The 13,674-nt window shown below is 34.4% G+C and overlaps 1 protein-coding gene across 2 annotated transcripts in view; it reads left to right on the top strand.

Annotated features, from left to right (window-relative positions):
• The window catches only part of CPEB2 (cytoplasmic polyadenylation element binding protein 2), a 51,379-nt gene that overhangs the window by 14,582 nt on the left and 23,123 nt on the right, over positions 1–13,674 (top strand). For both annotated transcript variants that reach the window (XM_050973419.1, XM_030238777.2), the window contains exons 3-4: positions 125–215; positions 8,124–8,174. In XM_050973419.1, the coding sequence (XP_050829376.1) occupies positions 125–215; positions 8,124–8,174 (142 nt within the window). The remainder of the gene's footprint in view (positions 1–124; positions 216–8,123; positions 8,175–13,674) is intronic.

Genomic DNA, 13,674 nt, shown 5'->3' with positions numbered 1-13,674 from the left:
ATCATTGTCCATCTTCAGAGTGTCTGAGTGGGCAGCTGTTAGAAGGAACTTGTATTTTCCTATCAAGTTTTTTGTTAAAAACAAGAGTTTGTATACCAATACTAAGGCTTTTGTTTTCTTTTAGGATCGAAATAGAATGTATGACAGTCTGAATATGCACTCTTTGGAAAACTCCCTTATTGACATTATGAGAGCAGAGCATGATCCACTGAAAGGTATGTTATTATGCTAAGTAAAGAAAAAAAGGGTCATCCATTCTGCATATTTCAATGAATACTGATTGTTAATTTAGATTTTAAGTTCATATTAAAGTGGAAAATGAACTATTTTTTCACTTAGATGAAAAGTTAATCTTAAGCTGTCTTTTACTGAAAACATTGTTTCACAGTTACTTAAAACAAACCACTCCAAGTGTTGCCAGGAAATTTCCCCTTTCTCTGCAGTGAAAGCTGAAAAAAAAACCTAAGTCAATTGATAAAATCAGGGTTTGTCCTTTAAAATATTTTTTTTCAAATCTACTGGGGGATACTAATGCATCCAAATCTGAAGAAGTCCAGAAGTAAAGTTAGCTTTAGAATGTTGGTTCCTCTTACAGTCCTGAGTCTATTGAGTCATTTGGCCACAGCAGTGAGCATATACCTAGTATATGTGGGCTTCCATTTTAACTCCTCTTTTCACTGTACATTAACTCAAACTTTCTCAGCTAGCATTTGCTATTGAACGTCAGGACAGGGAACACAAATAATTTCACTTGGGCTGATCAGATGTTAGTTCATCTGTGGTGTTCTAATTAGATTAACACAATCTAATTTTAAAACTCTCCAAGACTTTAGGCTTGCTTTGTAGAAATTAAATCTCTGTATTGAAGCAATAGAAAAAAAAAATATTTTTTTTTGCAGCATTGTTTACTCCCGTCCATTCTCCTTTTCTAGAGGCTCCTATACTTACTATGTATTGCATTAGCACAGAAAAGCCTATTCTCCTAATTCTCCTAATTGGAAGGACACCTTGCTAGTCTGCTCATGATTCTTTTAAGATTTGTGTAATTACTTGGAGGACCTGTAGCATTCAGATAGCATTTAATGGTATTTAAAGATTAAAAATAGTTAGCCAAAAGTTTAGAGTTTTTTTCCCAAGCTGAAAACCTCAACAAAGCATCTGTAAGTATCTAGCATCTGCTTAAACTGTTAATTTTCCTCAACCTTAAAGTAAGTGGAACCCAAAATTAAATTTCTAAGGTGTTTTTAAATCTGATCTCTTCTTTGTTATGGCCCAGAGAGAATTAAATCCGTTTTAGCAATTTTATTCAAGTGCATTATTAAATTCAGTTTCTGTCTATTCTACATGTTTGTCAAACATTAAGTAGAACAAAAGGTTTGAAACCTGTAAACAGCTAGCCCAGTGGTGACTGCCGTGTGCAAAAGCAGCTGAGGTGACCAGCTGTATCATTGCTCTTAAAGAGGATTCTTCTTCTAATTGCCGCACTCAGGTGGTTACTACTTCTTTCCTTGTCTGAAAGCTGCTGTTAGCATAAAGCTAGAGAGTGCAAGTCTTCTACTGCAATATACTGCCATTGGCACCTCTCACATTCCTGAAGATGAAAATCAGTCTGTTTCTTCTTTCTGTATGTGCTGACACGACAAATGGAATTCGTTGCTTGGTTCCCCTGCCATCTCACTGTTTTAATTTTATCTCTGTAATGCAGAAGAGATTTCAGAGGCACAGTGAGCACAGAAGTTACTAATTTTTATGTTCATTCATCTCTTCATATTTCATTGTGGTACAATAGATGAAAATTATGTATTTCCAATAATAATTTTCCAAGGAGAGTAAGAGGAAAAAGCTTTAAGACTTGAAAGTTAATTTGGTTCATACATAGATACCTTGAAAAACTCAGTAGTTTCTTTCCATCTGTGCTTTCTAGGGACATGAGAATATGGTGTCAGTCTACAGTTAAGAGATTTTTTTTTTTTTACTGTTAAACAGCAATGTTCTTGCAGTGAAAATTCTGCTAAGTTTTATGTTGGAACTAAAACAGATGGAAGCCATAGATAGTGATGAACTCAAAGGAAATCCATTTTTCTGTTCGAGTGCCAGAGAACAATGCACACGCCAACTGAATTTAAATAGAGTAATTGTGTGCTGCTATCTAAATTGATGGATAAGATATTTTTTCTCTGTGGATGTGATTTCAGCTGAAACTGCTATGTTATTAACAATAAGGCATGAGAAATGTTCCTTACAGACTGAAAATGGAAGGAGGAGATGTTGTATATTGGCCTTTTAGTTTTTCTCTACTGTCTTCTGATTTTTTTCACCATTAATTGGAATTTCTGAGCAACATTAACTTTTTTTTTTTTTCCTTTTCTCTGCCAGACATGAAACTCTAATTTGGTTATATCAGTCTCCGTGACTTTTCACCACAGAAAATCTAACATTTACTTAAAACTCCATTATGTTTGCTTTCAGAATGCACAAGATTAAGAATATTATTATTTGTTGCTCCTATTAATATATAACATATTTTATTACAATTAAAGAGTATTTTGTAACTAGGGAATTTTTTTATGACAAGTTTTCAAGTAAATATAAGCACACTAAAACAATGCATCTTTTATATCTGATCACAGCAGTAAAATGAAAGTCCCTGGAATTTTAAGCACGTGTTTCAGATTTAGCTGCTTACAATATCTGGAGTATGACTAAGCATCTTGTCTCAAATTTTGCACAATGCAGAACAGACAGTCTGTGTACTAGCTCATAGCTTCAAGTTTTGCATGTCAAGATCCATTTTAGGAGCAAGTCAAATTTCACCACTTTTGCTTTCATGAATTTGAAAAAAAATTATTTCAAATATGATTCACTGAAAGCTAAGTTTATGCCTGACAGAAAATTGTTTATAGATGACTAGTTTTGGCTTTGCTTAGACAAAGCTTTGTCATTACAACACGTGTGATCAAAGGAAAAGTAATTTTTAGCTTTCAATAAGATACTTTCAAGGTAGAGTAATAGGGAGAAGATGTTTGACTTTACTAGTTATTGCAGCAGAAATACTGATCATATTAAAACTAATCTTTCCCATGCAGCTTTCTTGAAATGCATTTCATAACAAGACCTTAAGTAATATTTAAGATTCTCCCATCCATTCAATTCCAGTGAAATAAAAACTGAAGTTAAATTAATTAATTTTATTATCATTGTTCTTAAATACCCTTTTTTTTCGTCTAATAGTTCTTAAAACAATTGAAAGAAGAATTAAAGTACTGATAGTCTGACACATGGAGGTATTATTGGTATAACTCTTCAGACTTACCACTTGTGTACCTGGTTTTCTTTTTTCCACTTCTGCTCCCCCAAATATCAATGCATTTTGCTGTCAAGAAGCAGGAAGGACAGTGCATTTGAGCTGAAACAGATAGGGAGAAAGCTTAGAAGCAGTTCTTACATTTTCTATGCAATATATATTAATATTGAGGAGACTGATTTAATGGAATTTGTTACCTGCTGTTTTAAAAACTTTCCAGTAAAGATTGTGGCACAAAGAGCCTTTGACTTTCTTTCAAAGACATTTGTTTTATATTCTGTATTATAAAGCTCTGAAGTTTAAAGCTGCATAGTTTCTTCCTAGAGTAATTCAAATTGTTCCAAGAAAAGAATTTCTGAGGCTGGAAAAAAATATAGAGGAAAAAATTCTCTCCCTTGTCACATAAAAGGCTTTGAAATCTTACATATGCATTGTTTCTTCTTTCTTTCATAGAAACTTTTTCTGATAAAAGAATATATTTAAGACTGATACACTGATTTGTCTGAATACATGGAGTATCAGAGATAACCCATTTGGCCTCGTTGTGACTTGCATAGTTCCAATGCAAGCACTGGGAAATGCAGTCTCTGGGCTTTGTGTAACTAGGTGTTGGCCAAACACGGGTTTGTGCTGTTGTCTTAACTACGCTGGTTCCAAAAACTGTGCTTTCTGAAACTGCTGTCATCCTCAGCCATTCTCTCTTACTGGGAAAAGCTTGACTTGAAAGCTTTTTCTTTTCTCCTCAGGAGATATCTTGAAAAAGAGGAAAAGGGGTAAGGAGTTTTTGAATCTCAGTCTCTTCATACAACAAACTAAGACTATTTTAAAAAGGGGGAGAGTGGACATGAAATATTGAACTTGTGAATCTGTGAATCAGTAATGTTTTAGTATATGGGGATTCCTCCAACAGTTCAGTTAAACAGTAGTAATAAGTATGCATTTCTAAAAGTAGATTTGAATTTGCCTTAAAATAAAAAGTATGCCAAGAAGAAGTTTACAAAAATTTGTATTTCCTTTGTCCCTATCAGTAACATGAGATTACAGAAATGTTGCTAAAACAAAGTTCGTTAGTCTTTCCTCATGTTTGGATTAGCAAGACTCTTAATTGGATTCAGTGGATATAATGGCCCACCAAAACTTACTTGAAGCTTTTAATTTTTTTTTTCTGTCCTTGCAGAAGAGTTCATTGAGAAATATGTGTGAGGCAGGCAATTCTGTTAATACTAATTACATTTAGGTAAGGAAGAGGAGGCTAGATTTAATAGAACTCCAGTTGTATAAGAAGTGTCAGGCATACCTGCTGCTTCTTGGCAATGCTAGTTTCAATTTAGCTTCAATACATGAGAATTATTAATTAGCAGTAAGTAGCATGGTGAAGTTGCAAGTTCAGGCTTGCACAGAGAATTTCTGTAACATGATAATCTTTCTGATACAGAATGGTGAAATTAGGCACTTAATATGTTCCAGATAGTAGCAGGTTACAAATTTTGGATCTGTAGAGAAGTTCTGTAGAGACATAATGAATTTATTACTTTACAATTTTCAGGAATGGACTAAGTCTAGTATTTAAATATTAGATAGCTGAGCTTAAACTATTCAATCATCTTTTTTATTAAAACTACTTTTTTAAGCAGGTGGAGGCCACTGGAACTGCTAGAAGACCATTGAATAGTTTATACAGTTCTAGATTACTGACATTGAAGCAGCATGGATTAGGATAGGATTTCTGTCTGTTTCTTAAAATGGTATTTTTTTTTTACATGCATTGAACAACATACAGTGAAAACAGCCAGCTAGAAAGCTGTATGTGATAGAAGCAAAGTAAACTGTTACAAGATGGTGCTCCCATCTTCTGTATTCTACATACTGATATTTTAAGTGAGGTTTAACATAGTAAATGTCCATTCAACTGGAATAACCTGTTCAAAAATGCTGTGGTCTGAGCTCTGTAAAAAACTGATCTTGAACCCAATTCCACGTGTGAAATATACTGAATTTATGTATATCAGATGGACAACCTAGAAAACAGTTCATCTTACTTCAGCAGATTAAGCTGAAGGATAAGAAGCGAACTAACATCATAAATAAGTAGCAGTGATTGCATTTTGAAAAAGGTAGCAAACATTCTATGTTTAAAATGTTCTTAAAGTTGTATGTCCAAGTGGTGGACCAGATAGCAAATACAGGGGTTTAGTCCACAAGAATGTAGTAAAGTGTGATTTCATTGAAATAACCATGTAAATAAAACTTAGAAGTATCAATACAGCAGTATACTGAATATTGTGTTAGTTCTTTTCCTTTCTAACCTTGAAATCATTTATTATTTGAGTTAGTGAATTCATCTCCCCAACAATGAGATGAGGTTTTGGGCTGCAGTGGTGGGCCCAGCTGCCTGGTGCAGTTCTTCCCTTCCACTCAGCGAGAAGTCCTTCATTATTTCAGCTTGGCATATGTGTTTCAGTTGCAGCTTACTTGTGAACCTTGTGAACCTATTTGTAAAGGAAAGAAGCAAAAAAATGCAAATGCAGAATTGCATAAACCTAGAATTTACTATTTTTTAGAAGTTTTCCTCCCCAGGTGTTGACATTGGTGAGCTTCTCTCTACCTACTTAAATCTAACTTCTGTTTATGAAATCATTGCAGGGAAAAAACCCCTCTCCTTTTGTCTCCCTTGCTGCATATGAAAAGAGGATAAATTGAGACAGGGAGAAAGTCACCACAGGGTCAAGGAACTTTGAGATAATGTCTCACTATTTCATTTGTTATTCTCAATAAATGCAGCATTCTGATTTGCAAGGAACACCTCATACTGTTACAAATGTTTCTATAGCAGTGTGTATAAACATGATATGACAGTGATCTTGTGAAATTCTTGCTTTTAGACAAATGAATGTTAGCCTTGATGGAGCAAAAACCTAAGAAGTATAGCAAAGTAACTTGTACACCAGGCTGAGCTGTGGCAGCTCCCAGTCTGCAATTTAAAGATCCTTTTTTGCTGATTCTTTGCCTATTTTACCAGCATGCATTGCTAGAAGGGTAGAATATTTATAGTTCCAAGAAACTTTAGATATAATTGTAGATGTTCAGTATAACAGAAGAAATATATTAAAACTGGACAGTTTGAAGGCAAGAAACATAAAGACAGAGGCTCCTACAAAGGCTTTTGTGTTTAGTGTTTTGCCTAAGCCTACTTAAAGATTCTGTTGAAGTTAGAGAAGACAGCAGAGTCCTGAGCAGAATTCACCTGCTCTTCTCCAGGAGCCTGCCCTAGCCTTTCAGTGCTTCCAAATTAAACAGCAACTTGTTCTCACCTAATCTGCAGGTGTTCTGAAACCATCCATTCTTACAGTAATAAAATCTGTATGATAAATAGTTGAACAATTTCCTAAATTATCTTAATCTTGCTATTTTGAAGTTTTACATTTCAGAGTTTGTGATGTGTATATTTTCAAATTATTTTTTGGCAGAAAATTACCATGTTGGTTTCTTAAAGGAGAAGAGGAAAACCTAAACCTTATTATTTACAGATTTATAACAAAAAAAAAAATTATTTAACCCCAAAGGTGTCCCTTGGGACTCAGAACTACTTAAAGAAATTTCTAGTCTTGCTGCTAAGATCATGGGTTTTCCAGCAGTAGAGGACCAAACAGAGTATGATAAGAGCTGCTAGACAGCCTTAATATATAGCTTGCTGACTTGGTTTTCTTTCTTTTTTCCCCCGGGTTTCTTTTTTTTTTTGCAAGCTGTCTGCATATATATGACCCTTTAAAAATGTGTGAGTTCTAAATGCCCATTGCTTCCAGACTGGGTTCTTCTTTATACCTCTACAAGCATTCCCATTTCCTGCAAAAGCTTTAGATGTTTAAGTCACAGTATTCATATATATATATAAAATATATATATATTCTTCAGATTATAAGCAGGCAAGTGTATTTGAATAGCAAGATAGATGGCAGTGCAGTTTTTTGCACATTCAACCACAGTTTTTCCAAACACAGCAGATATTGTAAATGTCTCTCTAGGTCAGTGTGGACTACTGGTATGTTTGCAGCTTCCTGTAAAAAGATAGTCTCCTTTAATAAAAAGGAATTTGTAGTGAGCAGACCCTTCAACTATGCATTTTAAACCATTCATTTAAGTACTAAAGTATAACATGCTACTGGTGTAGTAAAATGCAGTTCTTGAAAAATTCTAATGTGATGATACAAGGTTTACATGTAATTTTTTATTCTGTCTAAAATGCTGAAATTTTTTCTCTATAATACTCTTTAATTTGTTGAATCTTTAGATCAGCAACTGTTCTAATGTTGCTAGACTTACTGAAAAAATATTACATACCAGGGTTATATGAAATACACTAAGATGTAGTCATAAATCAGTTAATAAAATTTGCATGCCTTATTTCTTATTAACATGATTTTTCTTAAATTGCTTCAGTAGAGAAGCATTAAGCTATAGAAATGCCACTCTATTAAGCAATGTGCATAGTGCAGTTATTCACAGTTGCTGTGAAAGAGAAGACTAAAGCAGTCAGCACTATTTCTGGGTGTCATGAAACAAAAAGTGGCTTTATCCTATTGGAGCTGATCCCAAAGTACACCGCAGATCTTATGACCAGAGAATTAAGGTTAAGAAGTCTGTTCTTGTCAGCTTTAACTTGGGTCAAGGGTATTGTTGGTTAATGTGCTTGGAGTTAAATATTAGCTCTTTATTTCCCTTAGGCAAATTCTAAGCAGTGATTTTTCATTATTTTTTCTAGCTAAATAATAGCTAAAACCTCTGCATTTGTTTTGTTCTTTGGTTTTTGTTTTCTTTTAAGGTCGCTTGAGTTATCCACATCCAGGGACTGACAATCTTCTGATGTTAAATGGTAAGTTCTAATCTTATAACAGTTTCTAATTATCTCTAGCTTAGCTTAAATCTGACATGTTGGTATAAAATTATACTGTTCTATTCTGTTACTGAATTACTTGCCTCTGGTCTTCAACACTGATGGGACTGTTGCCATTTCTTAGATTTGAATGGCAAGAGCTAATCTTGCAACAGACTTTCGTTATATCGAGCTTATTGGAAATCTGAAATGCTCATAATGATGCACTATTCTGTTTTGCTCTCAAGCAATCAAGGAGTGTGTTTTCCAAAGAGCTGTAGGAAATCTATTATGCTGAAACAGGAATTTGAAAAATAAGAAGGCCAGAAACACATGTTTTTCTGTATTGGGTAAATAAAGAGTGAACTAGACACTTTGTATTAAACTCATGTGAAATAACATTTTATTTTTGCTGGGGTTTTTGAAAGTGGCTTTTGTCAAGCACGTGTCTAACCATGAAATATGCTGAAGTTAGAGTTCATGTTCATGTTCCTCTCCCAGTAGGTCAGACTTCATGAACATCTGCTACTCAGTGAAGGCATGAACTTTAGCCTTTGTTCAAGGCTAAAGAAGGAAGCACAGCTTGGTAATCCATCTAAGTCAATAATAAATCAGGGGTTTTGCACATAAGTGTTTTCTGCATTGGGAAAAATTAGAGCTGCAGTGCCACAGCTTTTCTAGATTAGAAGACGCAGAAGCTGTTGTACACGAAGTACACTTTTGTCATTCACTTGATGAGTCTAAGTTTTAACAGTAAAGATCTCTTAATAAAGAAATATGGCCAGAACATGTTTTTTGAACATGTTTGAAATTTGAAATTACATGGAGGGGGTTTTTTGCTGTTGTAATTGCCTTACCCATTCTGCATAGTCATTTACACTTCTGCAAATGAATATAAAATGCAAACAAATATCTATTTTCCCTGCATAATACTGAGCAAGTGTTTAAAATTTAAAGGAAATTAAGATTTACCTTTATGCACAGTAAAGGAAAATACTGCACAATAGCTATTTGAAGAAGTACATCTTTTGGTATTGAATAGGTAACTCTAGGATAATGGAGTTTCTTGAAAAGAAAAAATAGGTACTTAACTACAAAAATAAAATCAGTGTTTAGCCAACACTATATTGATTCCTCTACACTGAATAACAATGTGCTTGATGTTGCAACATTTACAACATTTTACTTTCTGTATTTAACTGCAACTTTAAGACCTGTTCTGCAAACTGGTTTGTTCAGGTGGTTTATGTGCAATTGTCATTGTCTGCCACTGTACAAGGAGGTGTTAGATGGGAAAGTATGAAGAGAAACTGAAGTATTTCAGTGAGGTGGCTGTAAGAAATTAATATTTTAATTTCTTTAATTTTACTTAGAATGGTGAACGTCTCTCTTTAGAGTTTTGCATGCTAAAAAAGCACTTGGGAACTATTGTTACTCCGTGGAATATCTAGGAAAGAAGGGGTATGTTGTAATCATGAGCACTGGAGACAGTAGTATGTTGTAATCATAGCACTGGCACAGTAGTACCAGTCTATTCTAAAATCTTACCACAAGGCTAGAACATGCACTGAAAAATATCTTGCTTTTAATGGCTGTGTGGTTTCTCTTGTACTTTGAAAGGTAGCACTTAGTGTGACTGCTGTCCCTTTAAAAGCTGCAATATTATTTTCAGCCTTCAGTAAGTGAGATAAAAATAACAGTTTAAGTATCTGAAAGGTGCTGCAACACCTAATTTTTTAAATTATGCCCTTTAGAATTTAGTTCAGAGCCTTGTTGTGTAGACACCTAGTCTCTACCACATAGCTGGAGTCCGATGTAGGTGTTAGTGCAGGCCAGGGCAGTAAAGAACATTCTTCAGACCCCCTGCAGGATGGCGTGTCTTAACTGCAGCTTCTTGTAGCTCAAGAACAGAAGCACTGGAAACAGCTTTTGGGAAGCTCCAGCTACTCAGACTCTGCACAACCTTTCTTTCTTAGCAAGAATTAAGGGACTTCCTCCAAATGTGCAGTAATGAGAATTATGGTTTGAACACCTGTTGAAAAACTTGTAAACTTCAATTTCCTTCTCCACTTAAGTGAGTTCAAGCTGACATTTCCCTCTGTCCCTGTAACTGGTGCCTTGGGACGAGATTTGGGAAAAGAAGAGTTGATTGAAAAACTCCACATTTATCCCTTAATTTCTCAGTAAGTACTATAGTAGCTATGAGGAAGAGCAGGAATACCAGACCTTCATGAAAGCAAATCACAAATGTTTTTAAACACCCTCTGCCCTTTATGCATGGACTAATACTTAACACTGACCCTCTCTGAATTTTAGTGAGATTCATTTTAGTGAACTGGTATCTCTGGATTCCAGAAAGGTTCTAACATGACCCAGGCTGAAACTGTGCAGCCCTTTTATGACTAAGCACTTCTAAATAAAACTTTTCATTGGGTAGTTTTTCTCTTTGTAAGTGATAGATTTTTTTTTTTTCAACTCATTTAAAATGTACTTACTGAACTGTACCTAATATTAATACTTACAGTTTTCATTTTTTAAATTAATGAAATGAACTAAAGGAAACCTGATTTATGTGTTTTAATAAATTATGTATAATTATGTATCTGTTTCAGTTTAAGGTGTAAAAAAAAGTAATGCATTTTTAATGACCGTTATCTCTCAAAAGTCAAAAAAAAGATACTTTGGAATGTGTATACCTGACTGTAGCTTTCTCAGCTTAGAAAGAACATTTTTGAAGCAAGTAATAATGCAAGAGTCAAGTTTGTTGGCATATAGGGTGGTTTTTCCCATTATGGGGTTTCCCCCACTTTCTCTTGTTATAAAGCATTGAATTTTTTTCAGTTGCTGTTGAAACATAATTCCCCATTTGATTAGTTTATCAAGGGCGTATTAGACTTCTTACAAATACTGTAACTGGTTGTGCTTCTAAAGAAAGCACTTCAGTCAGAAATTACTAAATTTCCTATACAGGAATTGCTGAATAAACTTTTGTAGTCTTACAGGCATGCCCAGTTTGAAAGGTCATAATGATGTCTTTCAGCCTTAAAATCTATGAAGATGTTATTTCTAAAGAAATTTAAATGGAATTTGGTTGCCCAAATCCAATAGAATGAAGTGGGAATTAGGCATCTACCTCCTTTTGTCTAGACTCTTGGGAAATTATTGTTGTAGTTGTTTATAGATTTGTTTAAATTGCAGTTATTAATGAGAAAGGCTTCGTCATGTCTCTGTCGCTATTTGATCATTATGTCGCAATGTTAGTGACAAATAGTATTTTATCTTTGTAGGAAGTTTGCCTGGTAGTTTTTCCTGGTACACAACATAGTATTTTTAATTCAGCTTAGTCATTCAGCTGAATTCTTGAAATATGTGTATATTTGATCTCTGGTTGTGTATTTGAAATATGTGTCTGAATAAAATTAAACCATACATTTGGTATCTTTGTGGCAGCATTGCTCACATAACATACAGATCTATTGTCTTGATGTTAGATAAGTAAGCACAGCAAATATATTTACTTATGTCTTAAATCTGTGACCTGATTTACATTGCAGAAAAGGGGATTTTAATTTTTCTGATGGGTGTAAGCTGTATTAGCATGCAACTTCAGGGATATAGAAAAAGAAGGTTTTCGCTAAAAGGGAATGTCTTTGTTGTATATACAGCACTCTTAATTTTGGAAGGTTCCAGTGTTAGTGGATTTCAGTTTCTTGGGCATCATTGTGCTTCTTGTATGTGTTGCCTTATTGTTTTTTTTTTTATAATGGAAGTGTCTTTCATGCATTTTTGCTCATTAGAAATCTTTCCAAGTCACTGGCTGATTAAAATATCCAGTTTTATAAAATAAAAGACAAATTTCTGTATGAATTAGTATTTGGACAAGTTAAAGCAAACAGTTTAATCTCTCCTTTTTTGTTGCTGTAAATCAATTATTTGCCTTCAGTGTCTGGCCTTTTCCAAAAGAGCTGTCTTCCCTGCAATTATTTATGTATAAACATGTGCACTGATTATGTGTATGTTAAATACATCTGTATAGTCTTGATGTATAGGTAAACCTGTAATTAACTATATTTATACAGCTGCCATGCTCTGTAAGCATGCGTGCTCTGTAGGGTGGAAAACATTATATGCATATTATTTTAATAAATACAGAAAAACTGCATTTTTCTAGATGCAAAGTAGCACTAAATCCCTGCCCACACTAGTTTGCGCTCTAAATGAGCAAGACATGAATTTTAGGGAGGAAGGTTTGCCATACAAGTAAAGTAAATGATGTGACAACATCAGGTAGAGTTTTTCTCCCGTTTTCCCTGATTTCATTGTTTTGCTAAAGCAAGAAATACACAGATAACTTTGGTACATTGTTGCAATTTCCATATATATAAAATACTGCACCATCTACTGTTTTAACTGCATTGGGGTTTTTTTAACATTTTAGTAACTCTTTTTTGTTGTTCCTTAAAATTAGTTTCCTTTTTTTGAATGCACAAAGAAGAAAACTTCAGTTGTTCTGTAACAAAATATTTTTCTGCATATCAACTTGTCTTAACTACAAAAATGTAAGAAAATAGCTGAGCTGGTTTGGTGGGCTGAAGGGGGTGGAAGAGAAGCAAAGCAGTATCCTGACACTTGGGCCGAAGGATGAATATTAGTATGCATCACTGTATTATCCTTTGAGAGAGGACACAGCACTGCAGACATTGTTGTAGATGGGCTGCCCTTGAATTTTCCCAGCTTACTCTAGTTTTATTTGTGGATGGAATTTATTAAAAAAAAAAAAAAAAAGGCATGTGTGGGCTAGGCGAGGGCTTAGTGACACTACTGCTAATGCTGTGTGGGAGTCACTTTGGCCAGGAGTCAGAGATTTGTACATGCTGCAGCACTGACACAGAACTGCGTGTCTTCTTCTGAGGGCCTGGCTTCAGGGATAAAACACGTCTGAAGCTCAGCATCAGTCTCCCCAGCACCTAGTGAGAGAGCTGATCACACAGAAGAATATGCGGTTTTGTGGAAGCTGTTTTGATGTTGGAAATCTGAATTAAGGTGTTTCCACTTGTTTAGATACCTGGGTCTCTTTCAGAAAGTAGTTTTTTTCTATTTTGTCTTTCCAGTAGCAATGTTAAGAATCTGGAAACCTTTAAACAAAAACTGAAATAATTATTATTGAAGAGAATAGGTGAGAGAGAATAAATCTGAAAGCAAGTTCAGTGCATATTGAATAGAAAGATGATGACTGTTGTGCAAAAATAACTTGTCTAAGGGAGAAAAAACAAGCAAGATTTTTTTTTAGAGTTCAATAAGCAATCCAGTGAATTTCTAGTCAGAAGGGATCAAGATAACAAAGCGAAAAAATACTATATCTAATAAAATTTTTGAAAACCCCTAATCAAATAGGAGGTGCCAGGAAATAAGTATTTCATAATATGAGAATGGAACAATGAATGACATTTATGAATCAGTGATTTTGAGTCTATATGTATTTCAGTGGCCCAGAACAACA

Source organism: Serinus canaria, chromosome 4, assembly GCF_022539315.1.
Source record: "Serinus canaria isolate serCan28SL12 chromosome 4, serCan2020, whole genome shotgun sequence".
NCBI classification, from domain to species: domain Eukaryota; kingdom Metazoa; phylum Chordata; class Aves; order Passeriformes; family Fringillidae; genus Serinus; species Serinus canaria.
This window is presented reverse-complemented; position numbering and strand designations above follow the sequence as displayed.